The sequence below is a fragment of the Corvus moneduloides genome, chromosome 3 (assembly GCF_009650955.1).
Source record: "Corvus moneduloides isolate bCorMon1 chromosome 3, bCorMon1.pri, whole genome shotgun sequence".
NCBI lineage: Eukaryota > Metazoa > Chordata > Aves > Passeriformes > Corvidae > Corvus > Corvus moneduloides.
Genome location: NC_045478.1, coordinates 85445859 through 85471207, shown reverse-complemented (window position 1 = coordinate 85471207; position 25349 = coordinate 85445859). Strand labels below are relative to the sequence as shown.

The following is a 25349-nucleotide window of genomic DNA, read 5'->3' as shown; positions in this document are numbered from 1 at the left end:
TTTAATTCCTTAAATTAGACACCACTGGTAATGTCTGACAAAATGCAAACACGAGATAAACCCAGGGTAGCATAAATGTAAAACAAACTCAGGGCACCCATACATCTAAGACAAGGGCAATGATGGGATTTAGGGGCAGACAAGTCTCTTCATTCCCGAATGGCAGATACATCAGTTTCTCCAATAAGGGGGTTCATTGCCAGGTTTAGAGCATGGACTGAGAACACCTCACAGGATGCAGACACACATGCTATGTCAGGCATTTGAACAGGGAAGGCTGCAGACCCTGAGCGAAACAACACCATGAAGCTACACCGTGAGATGCCTTAATTCTCCCTGGTCCTTGCATGGCCTGGGATCCCAAGCAGGCTCATGAATTTCACTCCATGATCTAGAAACAGAAGAGCTAATTGTAACACCATCACATCGATGCAGCCAAACCCCTCACCAAACCTCTCTCTAGGGCTTCCTGTAACCACAAAACTTATGTGTGCATTTCCAGCCATAGCCCTCATAGCAAGCCCAGCCCTTCCCTAGGGAAAGGGATGGGTCTTAAGGAGAAGATCCTAGGAAAGTGCTTTGCTAATCACACTTTCAGCTCCAGGAAAGTGTTCATGTCCCCGGGCAATCTTTTCAACAAAATTGCATCTGAATGCCAAAAATTAAGGAAATGAAAAATGAGTAAGGAGCAAATTAAAATCCATAGCATTTAATTGTGGAATCAACAAAATGCTGTGTTCCTGGAACAAGCACTGTGCCCCAGGCATCTCAGCAACTGCTGCCCGGCACTGAGAGAGGCTGAGTCTCCAAATAACAGCTGGGAACCCACGAGACTCAAAGCAAAAATCCTGGTACCCGTCAGGGTTTCTCCTTTCTTCCTTTCTTTTTTAATGTTTGCAGTACTGTCTTGAATGTGACTAAGGAGAACAACTGAAACAATGGATGTGGCTTCTGCAAAGCAGCGCGGTTTGGCAGAGAGGGAATCACACGGCTGGTGACTCAGTGGTTGCCCAGCATCACTGTTTCCTCCACGTGTCCTTGCAGGCTGATCTGCTTATTAGGATACAACTACAGATCAGTGCCATGTGATCTCTGTTTAATGGAAGCATAGTCAAGGTGCATTTATGTATTTCTTTAAAAATTTAATTGACGGACCTGCCTCCTTGCAAATCAATTTCAAGGAAACATTAAAGCCACTCTCATGAGGAGAAAAAAAGGTGCTAATTAATAAGAAAAATATAATTCAAGGTTAACATGTTCATTCTGGTATTAATATGATTTTTCTTAAGTTTTTACTGAATTATCATTATGATAAGATTGTGCTGGAAACTGTTTTCTTTCCTACACCACAAAATCTGTTGGTTCCCCCCATCCCTTAAATTTACAACCAGTTTAAAAACTGCAGCTTTTGTGATGTGAAAAATCTAACAGCAAATTCCATCTGTGCTGAAAGACCATGAGTCTCTGTAAGGCTGCCCTGATGCCTTCAATACCAAAAATTACTCAACCTGTCTGAATACAAGATATATCCTTCTGAAATTTGTCAATAACTGGAAAACCTATTATGTCATTGGAAAAAAAGAAAATGTGGACTTGAGCAACTGGGCTGCTTTGTACCCAAGTTTCCACACCACCTGTATTTTATTTTAATTACATTGAGCAACTATACAATTTCCCACATCTCTGGTGCAAAAAATATTTTTGTAGCTTTTATAAGATTCTGAAAAAAGACATGCTCCACTTAGTCGCAAAAGCTGATCCTATCTGATAAAACAGGTAAGTAATTAGAAATATGATCAAGTAACTCAGTAAACACAGCATTCCCTCCCCTCAATTGTACATACTGTATGCACTAAGCATTAAATATTTTGGAGGCTGTACATAGTAATGAAGATACCAGTGCAGAAATAAAATGCTGAACTAATGTTCCAAATTTCTCTGTTTCTGACTGCCATGTGTAAGAAAAATCAGAAGAAAAATCAAAGCCAGCTCCAAAGAGGAGGAGTCAAAGAAAATCAACGTTGTAAAACAGAATTTGTCAGAACTCATGGAAACTGAAGTCCTGGAGATGTACACAGCTCTGCTCAGGACTTAATTTTTATGGACACTTTCCCTTCTGGCCACAGGGCACCAACTGTCTCAGGTCAAACCTGACAGGCCTGTGGTTCCTGCTGAATGTTTCACCCATACGCTTGGCAGAAAAAGCACTTCACAGCCCCTGCAGAGCTGCCTCTAAAGCTCACTGGTTTAAGGTTACATTTTGACTTCTCCCTACTTGGAATATAACTCAAAATACCACTTGTTTTGGCAACAAAACTGGAAGAGATTCAATGTAATAGGGTGAGCAGACCAGTTATTAGCATCTCAGCAGGAGCCGTTTGGGGATGCACTTCAGTCTCCACATACTTAAGAGCTAAGACAGCTTCAGTCTTGCCTGAAATTTCTCTCCCCTCCCCACTCCCTCCGGATTTACTTCACTTTTTGGTGAACAAGTACGGAGTTCAGGAAACCAAAAAAAAGTCAAACATACCACAGATGGGTATTAAGCAATCCTCCTTGAGAGTTTCTCTGCAAACCATAATCCTTACTGACAAAAAAATCACCCTCAAAAGACAAAACCCCTCCTCAACACATAGAGCTCTCCCCTGCTCCTCCCCTTCAGACACAGACTCCCTGGAAGCATATATGGTGCTTTGGGAACCATCATCCGGACAATAGAGAAAGGGTTGGTGGACTATGTGTTGATTCCCACTGACTCGGTAATCCCTTCATGGAGTTTACAGGCTCACAGTTGGAGAAGGCAAGGCAAAGGAAGCTAACACATTAATTTACAGCATCTTTTACCTTTTTTTTTACCATCTGCCTGGCCCAAATTGAACATGTAAGAGACTTCCACTAGGAACTGACAGCTCTATATAAAGATGAGCCTGCAGGGTTATCATCTAGCATTTCCTCTCCAGCACACAAGGTACCCTGTGTTCAACAGGTATTTTTCCTGTCTTTCCTCTCAGAGGGAGGTCCAGCTATGTGCTGTGGCAATTACCTTTCATGAAGGAGTTTTAATTGTGCATTTAGAAGTTATGACATAAAAGGATGTGCAGGCAGAGTCTTTCTCGAGTTTTCACTTCACATGGAAATTTCAAAAAGTTCACAAAGTAATCAAGTTGCTTATTAAAACTACAAAACACAGCAAGTTATACCTATTTTAACTCCTCTATTAAATTTATGGATATATCCATTCACACAAATATTTTTGTATGTATATACACACAAACACAAAAACTGTAGTGTCCATAAAATTTCTTCTCGTGTAATTACAATTCTGCATTCAAAACCAGACAGCATCCATAGCAATCCTACCAGAGTAAATCTAGTGCAACACAGAAATCAGGATGTTGCCATGCAGGTGAACCTAGGCGGGCTGTTTGCCCTCAGTCGGCACAACTGTGGATATACTAAACATTTGCTTCTGTTCTGCTGCTCACAGTTTGACATAAAATAAAGCTCCTTCACCTAAGTTTTTTCTCTAGCCTGAATAACCCCCCAAACCATTCAGAAAAACACAGCACCCCTTTGCTTTCATTTAAGGCTGCCAGCTAATGAAGCAGCTCTCAGCTGGAGGAATCAGCGCAACCTCCCCTCGCAGAGCGCTGCAGACGGAGCCCTGCTGGCCAGCAGCAGCTGCCGAGTGCCTCTCACCCACCACGGGCTGCCTGCAGGGCCGGCGGCGGGGATCGTAACTGAGCGCTGTAACCAGCTATGGAAGAAATGGAATGAAATACCGGCAGCTAAAATATACCCTATCCCACGAACCCCAGCAATGTTTTCACATTGGTGTCCTAGCTTTATTTGAGCACACATTTAACAGGAACAAGCTCTTACCACAGGAAAACGGCAGCTCATAGGCAATGCATTTGAAATGTCTTTTCTGCCTTGTATTTTTCCATATAAATTGGTGAACATGAACAAACACGTCTTTTGAAGCAAGGAAAGTAGAAAATTACCATTTTCGTTTCACTGTCACTTGCCACACTAGGCACACGGTAGTGACAGAGCCCTGGAGCATCCCCTCAGGTGTCACGGCAGGCCTGAGGGGCGTCAAAGCCCTGCACAGAAGAAAGTCTTGCACGTAGGTAGTTACAGGCTCAAGATTTAACATGCCTCCCCACAGGTGTTACCAAATCCTGTCGACCTGTGGGTAGCTCTCCAAGGGACAGCTTCCAGATTTCCTCTTTTAACTTAATGCCGGCTGGTGCCACGAGCAGGCTCGAAGGCTTGTGAAACACCCACCACCCATATCCCACACACACTCCTGACACAGACACAGCAGGGTGAAGCCGGATACCCCACAGAGCCCGTACTCACCCCTCCTTCGCCTCCAGGCCAGCAGCTGCCACAGGCTCAGCCGCCATCCTGCAGGCCCCTGCAGCGACACAGCTCCCGAGCCGCCAGAGCACATCCCCGAAGGACGCTCAGCCGCTGATCACACGCACCAAATGTGCCAATTCCCCACTGCCAGGGCCCTCCTGAGCCCCATCAGGGGCCGCTGTCCCCGTTGCTCAGCCGGGGCTGTCGCCTCTCCTGCCGGGCTGGCTGCTGCTCACCAGCTGGGGCACTTGCTCACACACTTTGTGCCAGAGGTACTGTGTGCTGCACGGGCTCTCCGCACGCTCCAAACCAGCCAGGAACCAGCATAAATGCTTCCCAAGGCTTCATCTTCCCTGACAGCATTTTGGGGCCTAATCGAAAAAGAGGCCTAAAAGGTGAAGCCTATTTTAGCACTTACTACTGTGTGTGTTCTCCATGTGTTTTTCTTACATATTTTATTTCAAACCATCCTCGTGGGTGGAAGAAGCCTTGTCAGCCCCATTATTTCAGATGTGGAAATAAGCTGTGGGAGGGAGGAAAAATTCTGTGGCATGCAATAGGCTAGAGTAATCACAAAACTCCCCCTCTAGAGAAAATAAACTAATTACCTTTAGAGAAATCATATATGGTGGATAACTAACTAAAAGTATTGCTCAAATGACCATACAGATCCAGGTCCAGTAGTTTGTGCTTTTTTCCCCCTTGATCTATTGTTCTGAATTTCTCCCATGACAGCTGAAAATACCTGCCTTCTCATTTCCTGAATCAGCCTGTTGGGACATGTAGGAATGGCTGTAAAAGGGCATGAAAGCAGTGCACTGCTGGAACAAGCTGGACGGAGTACTAGGAAGTACAGAAGCAAATGCCACACAAGGCCATGCAGGTACTTTTCAAAATCTTATCCTGGCACAAAGCCTGGGACTCACTGATGTCCAGAGACTGTTTTGCCATGCTCTCAATGACACCAAAATGCCACAGAACAAATCACATGAAACTACTCTTTAGTGAGACAAACACTTCTAAAACAAAGATGTCAAATGACTATGGGATCACACACTCAATTATGGTCTTCTGTGCCAGTGTGCACTGGTAATTCTTGCTCAGGAATTAAGGGTGAAGGCACCAGCAACACGGTTGTGCTTGAAACTGCCAATACCCATACACTGGTGGTATAAAAATCAACAGACATTCTAGCAGTGCTTTTGTATGAACCCCTCACTGCACTTAAAAGTGTTGCTTTAGATATATTCTGCTGTTCTAATTCGAAAAACATATTTTATTACTGTTTTAAGACTTCATATATGATTTTTCAGGGCACTATGTAAGCTGGCCTAACATTCTGCAAAACAGTAATCCTTAACCCAGAGCCACAGTCAGGAGCTTTACAAATGAATTTTCATTTCTTCATAAATTATCCTCTTCCAAGATTAGGAAAACACAAGTAAATCACTGAATCTACTTTGCTGATTTGCCACACTTTTCTGGACAACAAACAAGAACATTTCTCTCTGGAGACTGAAATTTCAACAGCCATGTTGATTACCTTTATCCATAAATCAGAAACCTGAACTTAGTTTGGAAAAAGCACATCCATATTCACACCCATATCCTTAACACATGTTTAGGTTACAATATTCCCAGTAAATATCGTGTGGCTCTATTTTTAGCTTATACACGTAGGCAACCCAAACCAGCTCATAATTAATCTTAATAAACAAAACATATGAAGAGTGGACAGACGGTGTTTGCGTGTGTGTAACTTGGGTATGTAGCTAAGTAGCTTAACCCCACAGTCACATCATGGGTCAGCAGCACTACCAAGCACAGAGCTTGGATTGTTCATATTCAAGTTCACACTGCATCCCACAGATACTTCTAGAGTAACTGGTTGTTTATTTAAATGAGTAAAATATTTCCTAAAAAAAAAATTATTAATGTTTCACATTCTTAGTTCCAGTGCTTCATTTCCCAGCATCACACATGCATGGGTTACACAAATATAGACAGGGCCAGAAAAGCTTACTTCTTTTTGTATTATCAAGACAGTTTGATTTGTTTCTTCTCCAAGGAACTTGGAAGCCTGTAAGAAGGAAAAGTGCTGGAAAATAATATAACCTTATGTGCAGAAGAAAAAAGAGCAAATAATAATGCTGGCCCTTCGGAGTTACTCCTTGAGTTTGCACTGGATGAATGCTGCAATACAATTTTGTCACATTACCACAAGATTTTCTGATTTGGAGTAGTTGTAATGCACTACTGTGCCCACTGAAAAAAACACGACAGGACTACCTTCCAGAATGTCCAGGAAAATTCCAGAAAACCCACCAATCTTGCTGGAATTCATAATACCTCCCTACAGTTGTAGATACTTCAAGTAGAAGGTGATAAGGCTGAAGATAAGTAGATCCAAACAAGCTGCTGTGTTTGGGTTCAGCATGGCTGGCTCTCTGGCAGCCATTTCTTCACTGGATTTCTTTTGCTGTTACTTTGGTTTCAGTGTTGGTTTTTGCTTTTGGGGGTCTTTGTTTTTTAGTTCAGCCTTTTACTACTATAATAACAGAGCTACAGGCATGGATTTAGGTGACAGGGTTTTTTTAATTGAACTGGACATAGGACTTGTCACTTTCTTTTCTAGATCATCAGCTACTCACCGCTGGTGGACAGCTTACTAATTGATTGCAAAGTCAGTGTATTGATATTACTACACAGAAATGAATATCTCACCCTGGCTCTGCAGAAGGAAAGACAGAACTCTAAACAAAGTAGTAGGAGAGGGTATGTCTCCTAACCATTTCCACAACGTGTCTGTGGCCAACTGCTACAAAAGAATGTATCACGTGCTTTGTGTGTTACAGAGGGACAATTGCAAAGGGATTAGGATTTGGCGACAGAAGCCTTAGCTTCACCACAAGAAATAAAAGTTACCTCAATCATCACAGATGGCAGAACTAGTAGATTTAACTGTAATGAAGCACATAAATTGTGGTACCAGGTCAAGGTCTCCTGGGCTCACTTTTTTTTCAAGTAAGTAAAGAGACAAGTTACCACAGAGGATTTACAGTGTAGGTACTGGAGGAGAGAGCAAACAAGAGATGCCACAGCAGAAGAACTGAAGGAGGTACCATGGCTTCAGGAAGTCTGCAGCCCCATCTACTCCATATGGCTTCAAAGCCTGCAGGGGGTTAATACAGACTCACAGAATCTAGCTCCTCCACAGAGACAAAACTACGGAAGTCACTGTCTGCTTGTGGATATTTTAAACAAAAAAGAAAACATATGGCCCTCTGGAGCTATGCTTGCTTTTTCTCCAGCTGGTATGACACAGAGAACAGATAGCCTGGGCCTACAACTAAATGCAAAAGTTTTATTCCAAGGAGCAATTAAGTAACAATTTAATGAATGTGCTTCAATTTTAAAAGTTCTCGGATTAGCAAAGCAGAAACAAAAAATTTGAGAATGCTCATGTATACTAACTAGGAAAAACTTCTAAAACCAGAAAATATCTTGGCCAGTTCTTACCTGTGTAATATTTCTGCAAACTACAAAAGACAATTTAGAATGAACAATTGAACCCAACCTTTTCTCTCCCAGCTGTTAACTTGTAATTCTACATATACACTAGTAATGAGCAAAAATTAAAACAGAATAATGGGCTTAACTCAGAAGGCTGAAAAGAAAGATCAGTAATTACATTAATAAAATCAGAAATTTCATTAAAAATGTAACCATGTGAATTAAAACCATGGTTATAATAAGTAGTCAAGGGCAATCATGATGCACATCTTTAAATTCAAGTCTTGAAACATGCTGATAAATATTTCAGAGTACAAACTCATTTGGTAGTCTGGGCCTAAACGCTGGGCCAGTGTGTGCAGACACAGCCCACCAACTTCTCAACCCCTGCAGGAGTGCCTACGGCTCATAGGGAGCTGGAATTGTGCACTTCCCAGGGACAGCAATGCCAGGAGGGATCTTAAGAAGTCGTCTAGTCCAACCTCTACCAGAGGATGAACTGTGCCTTAAACACTGCCAATGTATGAAATCTTATTTAACTTTTATATTAAAACTTAAGTAAGTGATTTTATAATGTTCTCAGGAAATGTATTGCAGGGCTTTGCAAAGTTACCATCAGGATTACTTTCTCTTAATGCCTAATCTGAAGGTAGGCAATTACCTCTTGTCCTATGAATAGGGAATTTGGAGAACAAGGTTGGGGTTGTTTTTTTACTGTCTTCACTGCAAAAGCTTTTTAAAATGTGAATACTCCTTTAGTCCTTGCTCCTGCAGACTAAACACACCAAATTCTTTCACACAAAATAATGTTGTCTAGCACTCTCATCTTTCTTGTCTCTCTCTCTGCTGGACTCCTTCCAATTAGCCCCCAACCTCCTTCAAGTGTGGTGCCTGAAACTAGATACAGTATACCAGCACAGACCTCATTAGAACTTAATAGGCCTAATCAGAGTAAAAGGTTATTTCATGTGAATTTAATGGGGAATGCTTATTTATTCAGTCTAGTATGAAATTTGCTTTTTCACAAAAACGTGACATTATTGACCCATGATTAACTTGCCACTCACTGGAATCTGCATATCCTTTTCCACAGAATTACAACTAGCCTGGTCTCCTCCAATCTCTTTCTGTTAATTACTTCAATTCAAGACTTTATATTTGCCCTTAATGAAGCGAATCCTAATTTCAGCAATTAATGTCAGTAACTTCTTGTTTTAATCTATTCCTCCAATACACTTTTAAGCTTTCATCATCAATAATTACTTGTAAATGAAGTATCTATTGCATAATCCAATTTATTTTATAAAGGATATCAATTAGCATAAAATTGATTTCAGTAAAGGCCTCCTTATTACACCTTGCTAGGTGACAGTGAATTGTTAACAACAACCCTAAGCACAAATCACTCTTGTAGATTCTTTTAAACTGTGCTTCCTGCACTGGCTGTGAAAATGTCCAAAGCAGACTTTAGCAACAGCCCCTTACCAAAGTCACGACGTATCACCTTTCCAGCTTCCCTGTTCACAAGTCAATTATTCTGTGTGAATCACAACACTCTGTCATAGAATGAACTGTTTGATAGCATTTATCTTTCACAGTATTTCTCCTTTTCTCTGAAATTATGTATTTTAAAAAAAGGACTCTTGAATTGAGAAAGACATATATAAACTATTTTTCCACAGGATGAACATTAGAAAAAAGTAAAATGCATATTTCAGTTTGTGAAGATCTCCGTCTTTGCCATGAAGTGATCCACATCATCTTACACATTAAATAGATCAAGGGAACATATAGTTGTCCTTACTCAATTTTATGTCCTTTAACAGAAATGCCTACTTCTTCCAGATATACTCCCTGCATCTAGATTAAGATCCTGAATTAAAAGCCAATGACAACTAGCCTTTATTCTTCTAAAAAGTTCAGTGTATTCTGGATCATGCCACTGGTGAATGGAAATTCTTTCCCTATCTGCTACATTTTATTGAAAATGCTGCTGTCCTACACAGACAGAAGTAGGTCTTTAGTAGTCTATTTTTATGTACAGTTTATGTTACATAGATGATCTAAAAGGGTAGTGATGGACACACGCTGGACAAGGTTCTTCAAAGACACTGATGACACCACGTTAGGCAACTCTTCAAAGAGAGAGCCAGACTTCACAAACTTGATGGAGGTTGTGATACAAAATCCATTAAACATCACAGCTGTAATAGATTAATCTAAACAATTTCATTTAATTGGTCTGATCTTTAATATTGTACTTGATGTTACAAATAAATTATAACTTTGACATTTAATTTATAAAATTTTCATATTTCTTTGTAAAACCAACAGTAGGTTTAAAATAAAAAGAGCTTTGTTGCGGCAGCGGCTTTCTTTAACTTGAACAAGATTGTAATTTTTTAAGAGCAGAGAAATGTGTAAACGTAAATATTCATGATTTTCTTCTGTACACATCTGTGTAAATTAGTTGATATAAATATAATTTACTATAGAAACATTTTTTGTTTGTTTATGCTACACACAGTTCTATGCTGGCATCACATACTAGTTGATTGAACTTTCAAAGTGAGATTTATTCCTTTTGCATTCTTACCCCCAGTATGTCCATTGCCAGCAGTGGACTTGATGTTCAGAGAATCAGACTCACAGTGTCAGAAATCTAAGATTAAACTTCAGTACAAGATTATAAAGAATCAAAAATTAATGTATTATTTTAGTATCATAATTGCCGGACACTTAAAGGCCATGATCCAAGACAACCAAAATCAATGACTGTTTTGCCATTGACTCAGCCGAAATTCACCCGCAGTTTCCAGTCACTGTAGATTCTCATTTTAGTTTTGCAATTTTATTACAGCATGAAGAGTTAAAAGTATGTAGTATCAGAGCTTCAGTGTGAGAAGTAAAGCCTCTAAGTCTTTCTGGGCCTCTTTATCCTGAAAGAAACAGACAACCAGGCATCAACTTAGAGAGGATAAATCCCTTCATTTGCCTAATATGTGCCTATCCACATTTCTTTACTAACAACAGACATAACACACAACTGCAACAGCCACAAAATGTAAAGACTGCCTAGTAAGTTAATTTATCAGTGAACACAAAAATAAAGTTTGAACTGAAAACAAGAGCCAGATGGCAGCCCTCCCTTTACAGCTCTGTTAAAGCACTTAAAATGTTAGCCCACAAATAGTCTTCTCAGCAGACCAGTAAGCCCTTCAGCCTGGGATATAACTTTTATTGGTGTGCTTTGCATAAAGTATTGCCTTGCCTTATACCTGATGTAATCTTGCATCCTGACCACGTGCAGTTTTTCTATGCACATTTCTATCACATTCTGTGATGTTTGCTAATGATTTATTAGGCAACTAAGAAGAAAACATTGGGAAATGTAATTCATGACATAGGTTAGACTGTGGTTTCAGTGCATACAGCCAGACCTACCTGTAATAGCCACCATGGGCTGACTGCACCCTCAGTATCTTCCAGACTGGGCTCTGCCTATGCTACTGGGCTCACAGCAGAGTGCGGCCAGTGTGGGAGCAAGAGAAAAGTGACCTGCTGTGCTCAGAGCCAACACTACACTGTACTTCTAGGGCAGCAGGAAAAGGCTCCTCCTAGGCCAATGTGTTAAGTGCACAGTTTGCATGGGGATTTAAACCTATCCCAGGCCTAAAACTGTCTCACAGGTAAGCAGTGACATATGTTTTGGCTATTCCATGTATAACCTGCTTGGAAAGGGGCACATGAATATAAGCATGTAATCACGGAACAAAAACTCCATTATTCTACTTATTTTTAAAAGTCTCCTGGATATAATCTGCTTCCTTTAGCTGCTGCTGCAGAACTTCTAGCTTGCAAAATGCACCTTGGTTTAAAACCACATTTCTAAAATGTCAGCACCTCATACCTGCAGGCTTGTAAAGGTCCAAACACCCAACACATGCACCCATGGATACTGAACAGTGCAAGTGAAAAGTACCTGCACATCACAGATTTTGCTAAGTATTTCTAATGACAGGGACCAGTAATAACAATACCACAGGATATTCTGAAAGAAAATACTGTAGACAGTCAGTGAAGTAATCACTAAATTTCAGGATCACTTCATTACCCAATCAACCAAAGAGCTGGAACAAAATACAGAACATTTTAGAATATATTTTATGGGTGAAAAAATTCCTGCTTCTCTTTATTTTGGTTAGCTGTCTATAATGTCATGGAGGAACAGAGAAGAATATTGAGATGATAGAAACCATATGCCAGACATGTCAAACTACATTATATTATTGGTCTGGATTAAGGCATTAATACATTAGCTGGACACTTCTCTTGGAGTTACTGCCTTACTCCCACTGGCAACAATATGCTAAACTATCTGCCTAATCATTTATCAGAGGCCTTAAAAGGCACACACTGCAAAGCCAGTAAGCTCTTGCCAAAATACTCTAACAGAAGGAAATGTCATACAGGACTGAGCACCCCTTAAACTCCACGTCACTACAGGCTGTCTGGAGAAACACGCTGTTGATTTCAACAAAAATTGAAAAACTCAAAATTTTCCCTTAATTCAGGGAAAATACACTCTTTTCTGTACTGACTGTGGTCAACTTGTGAAAATTATTCTAAACTCCGTTAAATAAAAAAAGTAAAAAGCCAGATATTGTCCCATGCTAATAAGAAATGCAGAAGTTTCATTGTATGTGGTTGTACTCTTATGACACTTTTCTAAGATGAAAATTATAAAGATGCAGGTTTTCTCATATCTGAAGAGTGTTCAGCATTTCATGGGTTGATGGGATTCTCTACTCATTTTGCAGGATACAGCATTTTAAAAATATATCTCAAAATTGTTTTGGATAATTGTCTCTCTCTTAAGAAGTAAAGGATTATATTGGGCAATGATCTTTACAAGTTGCAAAGGTCCAGAAAATATTGGGCAATCTTCCCTGAATCTTCCTCTGGGCTTAGGAAAAAGAACGGAACAAACCCATGATTGTTCTAAGAACTGTCTGGAGAAGAAACTGCAAACGTGCAAAGCATTCTACCTTTGGTTTGCCAGCTCTAAACAGGACTACAGCAGTAAAAGCAGGAATTATTGTTGCAAACTACTTAACGGGCTGCATTAATTGAGCCAGCAGCTTCCAGTCAATAAGAACAGATATGGCAAAAGCATTGAAAAAAATCAGTAATGGCATTAAAAACAAAGCTGAGAGTGATCAGTGAAGGGAACTATTATGTCACCTTTGGATAGAGTCCTTCCAGACCAAGAGGTGTGTCACGCTAAAAGGAGAGAGAAGCCACAACTCTGTTCAGTGTACCAGTTTCCAGTTTTAAGGGTGAAAACTCATTAATGCCCAAAGCTTGACTGCTAATGGAAAGACAAAGCCATACATCCTGTCTTGGGCCAACTCTCCTCCTTGTTGATTTCTGGGTCTGTGGCTTTCTGAAAATGAACAATAAGGTCGGCTGCTTTTTTTTTTTTCAGACAGCAGGCTCTCCCTTTAGAGTGTGGCAAGCAGAAGGAGAGGTGCAAGTCATAGGAGGAACGCAATATACTTGCATCAGTCCCATTTGTTCACCCTGAGGCTTAGTTCAGCACTGACTGAATACATAGCCAGTTTCAATCCTGTCTTTCTACTGTCAAGGCTTACATTTATTAAACACTCCTTATATCATTTTCAGAGTTGAATACGAGTTCAAAATGTTCTGCAAACTGCTACACAAAAGGTATTCAAATTACAGGGCCAGGGACTGCATTTTGCCTTATTCCTATTTTGTTGCTTTACTTTTGTGTTTCAACATTCGCAGGGGATATGCACAGGAAAAAAAGACCTGGGAGGCCAGGGACTGAACAAGGGGAGAGAGGGAATTGAAAACAAGAGCAAGAAGGAAGAGAGAGCTGGTGGGAAAAAGGGAATGTTGGCTTAACTGGAAGTAGTCCACATTTTGACAGTTCATTTCTGCTTAAAAAAATTTACTGATACATTTACACAGATAGTTACACATATAAATGTGCATGTAAAAATTAAATGGCAATTAAAGCCAAGACAGAAAGATAATGATTTTACCTTCCATCTCTGCTAATTATTTCCTTATGCACTAACACACTCAACCCAGGCACTGCACATGTGTGCACTTGTTGACAAAGTCCCAACTATCAACAGAGAATGATACACCCCCATGACCACAACCAAAATGGTTACACCAGCCAACGAAAACAAAATTGTGTGCAACCACTGCCAAATCTCAAGCTGACATGCATCCTGTAGGGTTTCACTGAAGTCAGCAGAGCAGCATGGTATATTAAATGAGCTGGGCTGCAAGGGTGGTCCAAAGCTGTACTCTGATATGCAGTAACAGCAATGAGGTGCCGAGAGACACTCCTGCTTTTGGGTACAGCTGTATCATTCCCTCACAGCTCCAGGAGAAATCCTGGACTGTAACAGAAGAGACTCCCAAACATGCACAAGGATTGTTAGAGAGCAATAGCTCTTGTGGACAGTATAAATCATACAAAGCTAAATGCTATCATATCCCTTCTCGATTTTTGACAGACTCTCACAGATGGCGTGACTGTAGTGTGCACTAACAATTGTATAATACCATCAGTATTCTCCTTTGATACTGCAGTACAGCAATGCAATCATCCACATGCCACCTTCTATATGACTGCTGTCTGTACAAGATAGGGCATTCTATGTTCTTTCAGACTATCACTACCTTCCTCTGGGGGTTAACTATAACTTCTCAAGGCTTTTAGGATAAAGGCAAGCACAGCTTTAAAATATGCAGCTGACAATAATTACACATTTTCAGATATTACTTCAAGTAGAGGGAAAAATACCCTTTCACACCCAGAAGAATATGAATAAACAGTTCAACTCATTCAAAGACTACTGTTGAAAAATTACAAAACAGCAGAATACAATTTAGAATAGTGAATAGTCATGTAAAATTTTAATCCACTGGTTCTTTTCTAACTTGAAAGACTAAATTTCACCTATGGTCTGGTTTTCTTTTACTATTGTACACTATGTGGAGCTTTTGGTGCTCAAGACATTCTCCTCTTTCTGTCCGGCTGCTGCCTCTCCCATGATGGGACCTAAAGCTTTTCTTTCTGCGCAGTCATTGCTGAAACATTGCTGCAACACGACTGCACCCAGTTACAGCCTCCTCACAAAGGTGCCCATCAAGGCTTTCCTTCACCCTGTATATTGCCTCCAAGACAATATATTTCAAAATCCCAGAAGTCTGACTACTCTACAAAAATTCAAAATAGGTTTTTGCAAATCCATTTTTGTAATCCTGCAGTGTACCACCGCCTCTGTGAATACTGCTCCCACTCGGCCCCTGCATCATCAGAATGCCAGCAGAGGAGACACACTCCACACTTTGGGGAACTGGCTGCTGACCAGTCTTGCTGGACTAAGAACTATGTTAAAACTGTGCTACCTTTGATAGGATGTTGAAACGAATACTGTGTGATAGTCAGTTTAATCATAAATATAATAAGCTTGGTATTTATCAGGATAGACTTCATCCTTACGTATGAAACCGTGACACTACAAAAAATATCTTCATCACTTTTCAGAACCATTTTCAGAGGGAAAGAAGAAATAAGTACACAATACAAACAAACCTTTTTTCAAGAACTTCAAAAACATGCAGATAGAAAATTGGTCTGATCACTAAGATAAAAATAGACTATTCTTTGAAGTGCAAAATAATGTAAAATATGGGCAGTCTCAAATTATTTTAGCAGCTCTTTAACAAATGTATCGTTTTCCCCTTGAATTTTAGTTTGAAATCTGATGTCTTTATAATGTTTTTTAAAAAGTGTATTCTCTGAGCTTGAAGCAGTCAGATCCATTGTATACAAACCCACTAATTAAGGAGTAGTTTTTTAAAGCATACTCAAAAAACATTTTAGCTTTGAGTTTGTGGTAGCTATTAGGAAGCTCTTGTTCAACTCCACAAACAGTACTAGCAGAAAAACAATAGCCTAGATTTCAAAATGAACACAAATCTGAACACTTCCATTATTTTTCAATTGAAACACCATCAAATTTTGCTGGCCTTTTGGAGGACAGATGTGCAAAAAATCTAAAGCAACAAATATTCTCTGAAAAGAACGACATTTTTTATTGAGCTGAAGATGTTGTGAAAAGAAAATATTCTGGTCGATGAGAAAACAAAAACACTTTTATAAGGTTAGCCCAAATTATTCACACTTTCAATTGGTAGTTTTTTTCAAAAACAGGTCGTAATTTGTAACCTTCACTTTAAAAGCAAGAGTAAATTACTTTTTTCTCCTCAAAATCCTACTTAGAAGGGCAGATTACCATAGCAGCTTCAAATGAGATCTGTTGGAAATATCACAACAAGGTCTGCTCATACGACCAATCTATGCTGGCTGGAGTAGGTATTTCTTGGAAAATCTTGAAAAATCCAGATACACAAATGGTCTGTTGTAATAGAACAGCTGATGGGTGCTGAAGTATATAGCTGACCTCTCTCCCAACCCTCTGCAACTCCCACTTTTTTCCTTACAGACGATATTAAAAATGAAATTAATAGCCAGGGAGATCAATTATGGTGACGTAAAAAACGTGTAAGGAAATTGTATGAGCATGATTTCTTCTCAGCAGCTGCATTCTTGTGTAAACCTTCAGCCATTGTTGCTGCCTATTACTACATTTATCAACTCCTCCACAGATGTCACTGAGGCTGAAGCAGAGTCTTTAACAAGTCTCTGCTTCCTCCCATTCTACACCTGTAAGAAGTGAATGCCATAATCATCAATTTCTGTAATATCTAAATTTCTCTCACTTGTTAATTTCAACTCTGAACTGCCATAATTTCTAATTAATGGGAAGAAGTGCACAAAATCACCAACAATTTTGTAAAATACATTCTCAGCTTTAGGGAAGTTTTTATCTGCATTTTAAGTACAACTTTCAGCAACTCAGTGCAAATAGATTTCCTTTGCATTTTTCCCGCTTTGCTGTCTTCATCTCTTCCAAGACTACACTTTTTGTAACACAACTGCTGCTTTTCAGATTCATTATAAAACATGTAATAGAGACTAGAACCTTGAAATTTTAATCTCTTTCTCTGCTAGGCTGTTACTTTCTTTGTGGTGAGCCTACCGGTCCAACAAGCACAGAGTTCACTCTCATGCTCATGCTCATGCTCATCTCCAGATACAAGAAAAAATAATTTCTTGACTATTATACTTTATAATCCTACATTGAGACTTGAAATTCTACAAGTTCCAGCCTTGAAATTTCCAACAATCTTTATTATAAACAAGAAATTAGTGTCTTATTCCCCTTACAAGCAAAGGACCACGTGTTTAACCAAACACACACACATTCGTTTTGTCTTTCTATATGCAAGACAGACACTGGTGCTTTCAAAATTAAATTACATTTTTGTCTTCAAATTTAAAAAAGTAATTTTGTTCTACCACAATAGTCCACCACATCTGGTTTCAACAACCCTTCATGTAGTCACACTCAGCAAGGCTTTGAGCACTACAAAGTAATGAGTCTCAGTAAGGGTAATGCAACATTCACTAGATGAACAGAGCAGCTGTTAAGCACTTTACAATAACTCATAGCAGCCCTGAACATTAGGATCTCTTTTACTGAAGGGGCAAATGTTTCCCAGGACCCTGAGGTTATCCACCTGGGTAGCAACCAGAGAAAAACTGGACAATTTAATGTCCCATGCACCTCCAGCAGTGAAGTACCACTCCACCATATGACAGTATTTACGGCCAAGGAAGGATTGCATGATTCATTGGAAGTTTTTGTTTAGAGAGGATAGAGAAAGGTCTCTTAAGCTGCACTGTAATATCAGATTTGTTTTTCCAGATGTAATTTGAACCAAATCTAACATATTTCCTTTAAAAAAAAAAAAGCATAGACTGATAAGTTAGAAATGTGCCAAACTATTTCAAAAAACTGTCATGTTTTTAAAAATCCTCCTGTAACTAAATTTACAGGACTCGCTCAATAAGAACTTTTTTCTTTTTTTATAATTTCTGTGTATCCTTTTTAAGATTCACAATAGGTTTGAAACAGGCTGTCTGATTTTTTTTTCTTTAACAAGAATTAGCTATGCTTGGAAGCCCCTTTACCCCTTGAATTAAAACATATTCTGTAAGTGGTAGAACAGAAGTGGATGCACAGAAGGGGTACTTTGATCTAACATTCAAGACAAAAATAATATCACTTAAATCAAAATGCTACATGAAATGAATCCTAGAAAAAGGGTCAAAGAAGTGTCCTGAGTTACAGCAGCTGAGAATTTGACCTGAGGATTAAAATGAGCTATGGGCTACTTCACTGATGCCAAGCACCTCTGGTTCCCAGAAGTCATTGGAAACTGTGGATGCTCAGAAGCAATAAAAAGTAAACCACTGTCTATGATTATTTTTCTGCAAGATGATTTGTATCATGAAATACTATACATTTCCTCTTTGTGGCACCTTTCCAGCAACTTTGTCTCTCAGTCTGCTCCTGATTTTATGCCTTTATACAAATACATATTTCTCAGTAGAAGCCAACATCTAAAAACAATAAAGGAATTCCCCTGCTTGAAGAAAGAGAAAACTCATGTGAGAAACTGTGATTACACTTGGGAATGATGGGTTTCACATGACTGTGACAAAATACCACACTGCTGACAACCTTGAGATCCTGTGCTGTGGCAAACTGAAAGAAATCCTCAGACTGCTGCTGACCTGTGCTTTTTTTTCAGACCATGAGCCCCATCTTCTACAGGGCTGCAGTCAATTCAGGCACTTTATTAGCATCTGCTTATTACTGTCTCCCCAATGCCTCATCAGTCTTATTACAGTCTCTTCCCTCTCTTAAACTAATCTCACTAGATGTTATTCCTACATACAGCTCCAAGTGAAGGAAACCACTTCTCTTCCAACACGTTTTCCCAAAAATCAGCAACAGTCTTTCTGTAACACAATAACCAAAACAACATGTAATATTCAAATTCAGATGGGATTTGAGGTAACAGTCAGCAACAGCAGAGTTCATGTTGCAGATCTCCATTTCACAGTAATTTCTTTCAGCGTGCACTTGGGTTTTTTACCCTGTGCTGAGTGCTTGGTTGGTTTTTTTTTAAATTGAATTACATACTACTGCCCTGATACCATATTTTTCTGGATTCTTTTTTTCTAAACTTAACTCAAAACACACCACAAGTAAACAAGACAAAGGAGACAAATCTGTGATATCTATAGAATTAGTCAAAACTGGAGTGGTCAAATCAACTTCTCCTCTTCAGACGGACAAAAGATTTTTGGGGCCCGTTTGATGCTCACTCTTCTGTTCACAGTCCAGTAATTCTTATTCTCATCATCACCTTGCTTTCCAGAATACATACACCTATCCCTCAGACTGCTTCTGAATTCCTGCTCTCACCTCAGGGTTCCCTCTCCTTCTCAGGTCTGCTGATACCTCAGAAACGTGATGGGATATTAAACAGATAATTTGTAGCAGTCTTGTTCTGCCTATGTTCTGTAGTAGGCAAGCTGAAGGTATATTTTAACAGTAAGTAAAGAATAAAGCAGAATTAAATCATTGTTAATGTCATATCTGTATCGATACATATTTAAAGAAACACTGAACATAAGCAATGATTACTTAATTAATGATTGGTACATACTATAACTTGGGCCAAAAATTAGGCCACCCAGGAGCAGCGGCTGGTGAGGCACGCAGTGGTCTTTCTTCCCAGCAGGAACACTTGACATAAACATGTTAGTGCTCCGCACACAGCATTTATTGTCAGTCAAGTTACAGAGTTATTTAATGGTCTTTTTCCTTAACTTCAAAGAATTAAGTAGGAGGGGGCCAATTCCTCTCAGGAATCACCTCTCTCTCTCCATACCACATCTGCTGTGCTGAAAGGGGGTCCCTTAGGCTGACAAAGCTCAGGTTTGAACTTGTCATGCTCTAGGATGGTAAGATGTTTCCAGTCATAGGTCAGTCATGGGACTTGCTTCTACATGAGATCACACAGTGAACCTTCTTGCCATCACTTGGTTTATATTTGAGATATTAAACAACTTACAGTCTCTCAAATATTTGCAGAAATTTTTTGTCCACATACCAAAAATGGGCTTCAAGAAGAATCTAGTAATCTCTTACAATGAACTATATTCCAGCAGATGTGACTTGAAGAACTGTGCCTCCTTAACTGCCCTGTGGTTGAAGACAAAGGCAATCTTGAATAACTCATCTACCTCTGCTGTGGTTAACATACTGTCCTTGAGAAGAATCACAAACCAGAGGCTTTCAGAAACAGAGATAGAGACTGTAGGACAAAAAGTCCAGAGTGCTTTCAACCGAGGAAAATGTAGGTCTGGGGAAAATTTCAGCACAGCTAGAGTGACACACTCAATTGCTTATACTGAAGATGATCTAATGAAGTGGGTTAAATTACAAAGAGTACAATTCAATTTCTGATACAGACAAGTCTCTGACAGTTCCCTAAACAAAGATTTTTTTTAAAGCTGTTGATACAGACAACTGTAATGAGCCAACCTAGAGTGGAGGAAAAAGGAATGATCTGTGTTCAGAGGAAAAACTGAAACATTATGTTGTTACCAGCAGTGCAATAATGGATGCCAAAGACAAGAGAACAGTCACAAGGGACAAGTTATCACTCTCAATACCCACCTCATTAGTAACTGAGAGAATTGACAGTGCAGAATCACAGTACTTCAGTGCATTGTTTTTCTGGCCAAGATCTTTATAGCACTGAGAAGAAAAAACATTTTGTTTCCAATCAGACCACTGTAAGAACACCAGAGTCTACAAATCATTATTTTTAAAAGAACTTGGTTACCTTTGCCAAATACACATAATTGCATTTGGAATATCCTGGATGCATTTCTTCTGCCTAAATAATAAAAAACAGGAGAGAAAATAGACATAAAACTTGTGTGATGAGATTTATGTGGTCTGCATAACATTTTTAGTAATGCAGTACATTTCCTCAAACATCAGATGGAATCATCCCTACTCTATGTAATGCAATTTGTTCAGTAGCACTTCAAAAAAAATCAAGAAAACAAGAAAATACAAAACTCAAACCCTAAACCAGGCACATGAGATGCTGATAGTGAACACATTAAAATGTTCTGTACTGCTTGCTCTCCTCTCTCCCTTAGTGCTCTGTAAAGATCTTGGGTCATTCTGTACAAGATCTATTGGATTAATTCACTTACATGGTAGGTTTGAAGATACTACTGTCTCTAGATCATGAATATTTATTTCCTCATCAAAGAAATAAGAAAGCAACCAACCATTCACACTTCATGTAATGAGTAAAGGACTGTGTTTATCAATTTTACAACTATTTCTCTTCCACAGACTCTTATCTTCTAACTCTGGGTTCACCTCTCTTTCCGAAGTATCATCTTCTGAAAAGTTCAGGTCATTAAAAAAATTCAAGAACGTCTTTTTTTTAAAACACATCAAAGACAAAAAAGCTTGCAAGATGAATAAAACCCTTACTAATTATCTACTAATGAAGAAGCAGCTTTTAATCAAAAAACTTTTTCCCCTTTTTGGAGGGAAAAACTACATCAGTGAGATTTATAGTAGCTGTAATCCTTGGACCAAAACAACGCTGCTTTCACCACAACTGTGTAGAATCAAACAACTGAAAAAGAAACCCAAACAGTTGTCTTTTAGACAGTAATTTGATTTTTGTTGCTGAAGATGACTTAAAACCACAGTCACTCTGCAGCCTACCACAAAATGCCCTGAAGCTAAAGCGAATGGTTGAAATTATTTCTAGCACTTCTGGAATGTGACCTTCAAGATAAAATCTCTTAAACTGGGAAGATGGTAATGTATTGTACTGTCCAAAATTCAGGAGATCATTCAATCTTTAAATAGACTAAGAACACAGAAAACAAACACTCTTGATAGTGAAGAAAATCTGCCTGTCCTATTTCTTTGAAAAACTTTCTGAAAGTAATTGTAGTGATAGTAGGTTATGCTTTGAATCCAGTCAAGTGAAAAACTTGTGTGCTTGTATGCTGTTGAGCTCCAGAAGTAGAAATGGTTCATGTGGAAGGCACTGAAAGATAGATTTATTTTATTCATGTGGTGTTTTGTCGTAACTGTGTTCAAGTAGAATGCCCAGAAACATGGACTTATATGACAGAGCTTTCTTCTCTACTTCACTACAAAGGCAATTTCATCTCCACAATTATGAAGGGCTTCTACTGAAATGCAACGGAAAAGAAGTTTCAGATCAGAAAAAGAGAAGCATCACAATGTCAAAGTTTTCCTTGCCTATGTTAACGCTCTTGCACAAACAGGCAAATCAGCAACTATCACTATGGTTCATTTGTCTCAAAAGCATATGTAGCTAATCTATAACCATATCACACTCAATTCAATACCTATTAACCAGGGCAATTCATTGGAGAATTTCCTGAAACTAAATAAAGAAAAGAAAGGTGCTAACCACTCATGTCCAAACTAATTTTAAAACTGAAAAGAAAAACATATTTTAATAGAGAGCTCAGTGGTGTTTAGAAAAGCCCTGAATTTATAGCTACTGAACATAGTCTGTTGAACAGACATCTTGACAATATTCACATATAACAGCTGGTAAGCAGCAATACAGGAAAACCCTTGGCTAGGACTCACCTTGAGGAAATTCTGCAATGCTTCTTCTACTGTTGAAGTTGGTGGAGTCCCAAAGAGAGCAGCAGCTACTTTCTTTTCAATCCAAGACAACTGAGCTACCTAGAATTAAAAAAAAATAAATTTTAAAGTCCGATTTCTTTAGAGTTCCTTCTCAGTTTTGCAGTAAATACTGTCTTTCACATTGTACTGCTTACACAATATATTTTGGAATAGAACCTGTAAAGGAATGCTTTATAGTCCCAGTTTGGCCAGCCCAAAGCAGTCCTTTGGATTTTAGAGTCGTATGACCAAACACCAACATCCTGAATATAAGATTATTCCCATGTTCAAAGTACATTTTAGGTTTCATAGCACCTTGCCTTTTTTAAAAGCCTAAGTCTAGAAATAATGCTTGAAACCTACTAAGGTTTTCATGAGATAGACAGCTTTGCATGATAATCTATGCACCTGACTACTTTCCTACATTATGAAAAGCTGTTGCTGCAGTAAAAATGTGAGTGTCTTTGGAGGTTGTATAACAAGTTCATTTATTACACAGAAGCTGGTGACAACCGCTGTTAAGAAACAGGCTTCATTTTTAGCTTTTCCAATCTGACAAATAACACTTGCCAATGACCTCTTCTCATTACAGGAAGATGAGCTGTTATAAAAGGACTTCAGGGAACTGTCATATTGCCACACAATGCATATGACTTCTTCCCTTACATACACTGACACCTGACAGAAACTGCTTTGGTTGCTGCCATAAGGTATTTGGCTCTATCACCCAACCCTCACAACTCTAGCAAAGCATGCAGTTGCTAAGAAATGCCACATGAAAGAAGAGCATGTTTAAACGGAGAAGTGAAGCCACTTTCCTTCGGACATTTCTACCACATCTGTAAAGAAAAGTCAGGACTTTTTTTCTTCACATCAGTATTTGAGCCACAGCACTGATGGCTCCTGTCATAGAACAGATAAGTCAAAAAATGGTAAAAACCAAGATTCTGTATTGTCTGGCCTGATCTATGCTGAAGCAACACAGAGAAGAGATACACAGAGGCAAAGAAAGAGAGCCTCTCATCAGAATCACATAAGGACATCTATTTTTCAAAAGGAGCTGCAATTCAAATAACAGACTTCAGCCTTGAAGTAAAGTCTGTCCTACTGCTATAAAATTTTAAATGGTTTTGGATGGTTTTAGATTATTCCTGCTTTATTCCCTTGCTTCTCAATATCTGCATGGCTGTCGCTGCTCCCCCTACCAGCTCCACCTATATCCAGCAATTATCCAGTTAATAACTGTAAAATACGAGAATCCACTCTCTCATAACTATCCACAGCTACCAACCAGAATGCTTCCCCTTTGAACAGAAATCAGGTTCTATCTACTTCTTGTTGCAAACTGCCCTAAAAATACCATTGCAAAGACTAGAAACACAGGTCAGCACACAACAGGAAAATGCATAGGATCATGTTTTCTCATCTGGTCCCAATGTCTCTAGCTACAAAAGAGCAACATTGCGTGGAGACAGAAGGCATCCTGGTCAAGTCTTGCCAGCTGCTCAGCAGGGTCCCAACGCCTTTGTTACATTGGTTACATGTTGTCAGTAAGCGTCTCACACAAAAGCACTAAAAATTATAACCCAGAGAGAAACAATATTACAAAAATAAAGCTTTTGTTTTCATTCTCTCTCACGTATCTCACTCTTGAAGCTTCTTCTAAGAACATAAAGTGTTTTTTACAAAAGCTCTCCAGCAATCATGGAGTTCTCACTCATTGAAGCAACAAGGTTTTGTTGCCCCTGCAGTGCTTTCCTGCTGTGTTACAAACTGCAGCATGCTGCTTAAAACTTCTAAGTGTAGGTATGTATATAATATCCTTCCCCATTTCATTTCCCTCACTGTTGTATAGTTTCTGAGATATATTCTGCAAGAGTTATTAAAAGAATTTTTGCAAAAGTGCTGTTTTCTTCACACCAATCTGCTGTTGCCATGTTCTTTCTTCTTTTGGAAGAGGAACGGGATTTCTACAGTTCTTGGTCCATCACATGAAGGGGGAGGAAGAGATGGGGCAAAAATAAAGGGAATGTATTACACTGTTCTCTGCAAGAGCACACAACACCCAGGAGATACACACTGCGCAGATACAATTACCACACTCATGTCTGCTGTTATGCAATAGTGAGGAAACAAAATTGCAGTTTTTCCATGAGGAGTTATAATTAACTATTGGAAACACAAGTTCCTCCTGGCAGTTACTTTATTTTCTTATGAGATTTAATCAGAACTGATTTACTGAGGTTTCAGTCTTTATTTTGTCTGGCTTGGGTGCTGCTTTGCACTACTCAAACTTTTAAAAAGCCCAAACATACATGCAGTTGGCCATTTTTATTTCACAAATCCCACCAAGCTAAAACAATGTTTAAAAGTGAAATGCATGTAAGCACATTTCACACAAAACCACCTGCACTGAAAGGAGGTTGTAGCGAGGTGGGGGTCGGTCTCTTCTCCCAGGTAGCAAATGACGGGACCATAGGAAATGGCACCGAGGGGAGGTTTGGATTGCATCTTAGGAAAATTTCCTTTACTCAAAGGGTGGTCGGGCAGTGGAATAGGCTGCCCAGGGAAGTGATATAATCACCTCCCTGCAAGTATTCAAAGGCATGTGGGTGTGGCACTTGGGGACATGGGTTAGCAGTGAACAGGGCAGTGCTGGGTTAACAGCTGGACTTGATCTTAAAGAGGTCTTTTCCAACCTTAATGATTCTAATGATGCTATGGCAGCAG

At 39.3% G+C, this 25349-nt stretch overlaps 1 protein-coding gene across 6 annotated transcripts in view; it reads right to left on the bottom strand.

The window, feature by feature from the left end:
* The window catches only part of RMDN2 (regulator of microtubule dynamics 2), a 96602-nt gene that overhangs the window by 34682 nt on the left and 36571 nt on the right, over positions 1-25349 (bottom strand). For 4 of the 6 annotated variants that reach the window (XR_004238862.1, XM_032102561.1, XM_032102559.1 and 1 more), the window contains exons 8-10: positions 22581-22679; positions 20761-20814; positions 20592-20672 (exon numbers count right to left, since the gene is read on the bottom strand). Coding sequence is in view for 5 of the 6 variants with exons in the window: in XM_032102561.1 (XP_031958452.1) it covers positions 20592-20672; positions 20761-20814; positions 22581-22679 (234 nt within the window). In the remaining variant the exon portion in view is untranslated. Of the gene's footprint in view, positions 1-7712; positions 10821-13362; positions 20115-20591; positions 20673-20760; positions 20815-22580; positions 22680-25349 lie in introns of those variants that run through there. The other 2 variants (XM_032102558.1, XM_032102563.1) reach the window with 2 other exon arrangements.